The sequence below is a fragment of the Mus caroli genome, chromosome 10, assembly GCF_900094665.2.
Source record: "Mus caroli chromosome 10, CAROLI_EIJ_v1.1, whole genome shotgun sequence".
Lineage (NCBI taxonomy): Eukaryota > Metazoa > Chordata > Mammalia > Rodentia > Muridae > Mus > Mus caroli.
The window spans coordinates 71601109-71605609 of record NC_034579.1 but is presented as its reverse complement, the minus strand read 5'-3'; the positions used below and the strand labels follow the sequence as shown (position 1 = coordinate 71605609).

General features: G+C 51.0%; 1 protein-coding gene across 1 annotated transcript in view; it reads right to left on the bottom strand.

Moving 5' to 3' along the window:
• Itgb2 (integrin subunit beta 2) overlaps window positions 1-4501 on the bottom strand; it is a 36655-nt gene that overhangs the window by 12004 nt on the left and 20150 nt on the right. The window contains exons 7-8 of the mRNA XM_021174344.1: window positions 4307-4462; window positions 3330-3425 (exon numbers count right to left, since the gene is read on the bottom strand). Of these exons, the coding sequence (XP_021030003.1) occupies window positions 3330-3425; window positions 4307-4462 (252 nt within the window). The remainder of the gene's footprint in view (window positions 1-3329; window positions 3426-4306; window positions 4463-4501) is intronic.

Genomic DNA, 4501 nt, shown 5'->3' with positions numbered 1-4501 from the left:
GACTATGGAGTGTGTGTGTGTGTGTGTGTGTGCGTGTTCTGACTATGGAGTGTGTGTGTGTGTGCGTGTTCTGACTATGGAGTGTGTGTGTGTGTGTGTGTGTGTGTGTGTTCTGACTATGGAGTGGTCTCTTGCTTCCACTGATCACCCTGGCTGTCCTGTGCTGGACTAAGTCACTGCCTTCCATGGCTGTTCCCATTGCCCACTCAGAGGATCCCCAAGCCTGTCTGTCCCTCCTTCTCCCCCAAGGTACTGCATACTTTCTGGAGTCTGGGAATCTGACAGTAGAAGTGTTATCATGGTGGTTACCTACCTCAGTAATCATGGCTTGCCTCAGATCTGCCATGTGGCCTACTCCCCATTTCTCTCTCTCTCTCTCTCTCTCTCTCTCTCTCTCTCTCTCTCTCTCTCTTTTGACAGAGAAAAGACAGCCCTGGCTGTCCTGGAACTCACTCTGTAGACCAGGCTGGCCTTGAACCCAGAAATCTGCCTGCCTTTGCCTCCCAAGTGCTGGGATTAAAGGCGTGAGCCACTAACGCCCGGCCTACTCCCCATTTCTCATTCAGCAATGCATAGCCTACAAAAGTCATCTTCCCAGCTGTCATGTGTTCCCCACCCTTCCCCAAGTCACCACACTTCTGCTCACGTCCAAACCCTGTGCCCTGCACATTTGGAAGTAACGTGGTTGCCCAGAGCTGTCATATAAGGAAGGTTGGCTTGGGTTGCCACTTGCAGCTATCTGTGAGGACAGAGTGATAGCATTGTCGGCTGAGGAGCCATGGTCACTCTCAGATGAGAGGGCAGGTGCTCTCTGACATCACTGGGTAACGGAGCTCAGAGTTACCACAGTGGCTTTCCTGGGTGGGCATTGCTGCCTCTCATGGAGGAGAAAGCTGGGCCCCTTCTTTAAACGTGTTGAGAGCCCAAATGTTTTAAGTTCAGACTCCATTTTAGAAAACCCAACTTAAGTTTGAACTCAGAAAGACTAACAGGCTGGTATCTAGCATTAGTTTCCAAGTTGACCCCCAACAAAACCTGAGCCTAGCTCCAGTCTCTAGGCTAATCTCCCACAAGACCAGTGTCTCCAAGTTATTCCCCTTACAAACCTGTACTCCAGGTTATAAGCCCACCCCTGCCTAACGACCACCAATGCAGAGGGGAGCAGAAGTCTATGATAGGACTCACAACACCAGCCAATTGTGTGAAAGGCCACAGTGGCTTTTCAATTAGACCCTTGCACACTTACCCCTACTTGCTGCTTACTGTAAAGCCTTGCCCAGATAGACATTTGGGGCTCCCATCTCCACCAAAACCGTCCTGCATGTCAGTGGTGAGCTAAGGGGCCCAAGCTAGCTCAGATAGAATAAAGACCTTGCTGTGAGTTGCATTAGATTGGCTTCTCTGTTTTTTGGGGGAACCACTAACATTTCCCTGGCACTACAGTGTCTGGGGTGGCTGAGATCTGCAGTTCTCTGACCCTGAAGAATGAGTCATCAGACTTTACAAACTGATCACAGCCAGCGTGTTCCATGCTTCATGTCACATGACAAATGTACACATCTCATTCTGGCTCAGGGTCTTATGCTGAGCAGCCCCTGGGAGCAGAGAGAATCCCTCATGCCCCCACTGTCCATTAAGATCAGTCCACAGGCTGGGCTGCATATGCCCTACACATTCCAAAGGAAGCCCTGGGCAGTAGCTCCTGGCAGGTGTGTGTGGGTGTCCCTCAGGCCATGAAGGATCCACTTATTCTTAGATGGGGCTGGAGATCCTGAAAGGGGAGGGGCCATGGAAGCTCAAACCCCAGCTCTCTCTTAGACTTTGCCCTTGGACTTTCTTTACTCCACTGACTTTACCACTGTGGCAAGTTGACTGGGAGTCTGTGGGCTTTGCTGTACTCTTTAGGCCAGTCCAGCAAGTCGCTAAGCCAGCGAGAAGGCTTGGGAGACTGGCCACACCTGAGACTCTTGCTTGTGTGAACTTGCCCTCCGAGGATATGGATCAGCGTCAGAAACACAGGATAAGCCACAAGTAGCATTTTGAGGGGCCACGGGGAGCTGCCTCAGCCATCAGTTAATACTTCTCTAACTCTGTAGCTGCTTCTTGCTTGGGGACACCATGGGACCCAATTACGGCCATCGTAAGAGGTAAATGGATGGGGCTGGCGAGATGACTCAATGGGTAAGAACACTGACTGCTTTTCCGAAGGTCCTGAGTTCAAATCCCAGAAACCACATGGTGGTTCACAACCACCCATAATGAGATCTGACACCCTCTTCTGGTGTGTCTGAAGATAGCTACAGTGTACTTATTTATAATAACAAATAAATCTCTGGGCTGGAGCGAGCCGGGAGGACAGGAGTGAGCAGAGGTCTTAAATTCAATACCCAACAACCACATGAAGGTTCACAACCATCTGTACAGCTCCAGTGTACTCATATACATAAAATAAATCTTTAGAGATGAATGGTTGCAAATGGGATTCCTGCTCTATGAACGGAAGGGTCCAAGAGTCCCCTGACTACAAGTGTGGGACTTCACCTTCCTCTAGAGGCCACCATAGGGGTGAGCTCTCCAGAGCAGAACCTTGGGATCACCAAGCTTGACTGCTTTACAAAGAGCAAAACCAGCTGCTTCCTCCCAGGAGGATGCACAACTGTTTCAAAGCCAATGGCAAATAATCCAAGATCCTGTTTGCTTTGGTTTGGCTTCTTTTTTTTTTGGTTTTTTCGAGACAGGGTTTCTCTGTGTAGCCCTGGCTGTCCTGGCACTCACTTTGTAGACCAGGCTGGCCTTGAACTCAGAAATCCGCCTGCCTCTGCCTCCCGAGTGCTGGGATTAAAGGCGTGCGCCACCACGCCCGGCTCCTGGTTTGGCTTCTGTTTGTTGAGGTGCTTTGGGGAGACTTGTCCTGAACCAACACATATAGGAAGGCCATGTCCCCCTGTGGGCAGAACTGAGGTCTCCTAAGGTGGTAGCAACACATGAATTTGGTTCCATCTGAGTGCTGGTTGCTCGAAGGAGCTTTGTTTTGGGGGTGGGGCAGGCAGAATCCGACTGCTTTGTTCAAAAAGAAACCAAAAAAAGAAAGCAAGCAGCTCCGTGAAATTTCAAGACAAGACATGGACACCGTGTGGCCTAACAGCAGGGTCAACTTCCCTCACCAGAATCCAGGATGCTCCCACACAGAGAACTGTGGCTACTGGGCAGGCCACCCACCCACAGGCCAGCATGAAAAGCAGAACTAAGGCATTATTGGGCAGGGCCCAGCTGGCTTGTCACTCCCAGCTGAGATGGCCTGTCCCCACGTTGCACAAGGTTCCGCTTACCTCATACGTTTTCACCATCTTCTTTGTCACCGCAAAGATGGGCTGGATGTTGCTCTCGGAAAGTTTGTGTGCCAGCTGGCCCACGGATGGGTAGTCCTGGAGAGAGGGGACAGCTTGTCAGACAAGCCTTCCAGGACACGTCCAGGACACGTCTGGGCTGACAGAGTATCAGTCCTGGCTCAGGCTGGGCCTCCCTTGGTGTTAGATCTATGAGTTTGTGACAGGCTTGGCAGGGAACCAGCCAAAGCCTTTGAAATATAAGAAGAGAATACTGACAATTGTGAATGTTAATCCCAGGTAAAGAAGCTACCATCAGTCACCACTCTAGCTGCTAAGCCAGCCGGAGCGCAAGCAGAACCCTGAGGAACTGGTGTATGGGCACCTAGGAAGGACCTACGCTTCCACTAGTGCTAGATTTTAGGTTCCACCATTCACCTCCATGATGTATAGCAGAAGGACATGATATTCAACTTTGGGGGGGGGGCGGCTAATGGACATAAGATACCAGGGTCAGGACCCCCTTATTCTATCTGCTATCAACTCCAAATCAGTGGGTTCCAGATAGTCTCTGCAGTCTGAGCTCAAAAAAAAAAAAAAAAAATCCTTTATGGTACTTTTGGGAAGGCAATGAGTGTGCAGGGATAGCCTGGGGCTCTGACAAGGTCATTGCAGGCAGAACAGGCACGCAAAGAGACCGTGTGGTGGATGGAGAAGGCTGTGTGAGGCCCTCTGCCATGAGGATCAGGGTCAGGACTGCCCTGCAGGCTGATGTGGGTGCTGGGAGTCTCATGTTATCACCAGGGTCTCCAGGATTACATCTGTGATTTGTTATTCGTGTTAGGAGGAGTCTGGGTTCTGTTTGTGTGATTGGGCAATGTGACTCTGCTCTCAGCCTTTCCCCTTGTCACTCCCGTAACCTTTATGTTTATGTAACCAGCCTTGGTACCGGGGCGTGCCAAGGCAGGCAGAACACTCACAAACTCATTGCTCCTCTTGTACATGTTATCCTCCAGGTGGCAGCGGCCATCATTGGGGGTCAGGATGGCACCCAGTTTGCCATCACCAGCAAAGTGGAAGCCATCGTCTGTGGCAAACACCAGCAGCCTCGTGACATTGCGCCAGCCAATTTCCTCCTGGGAAGAGGGCAGCCAGGGGTTACCTGCCTTGGTTTC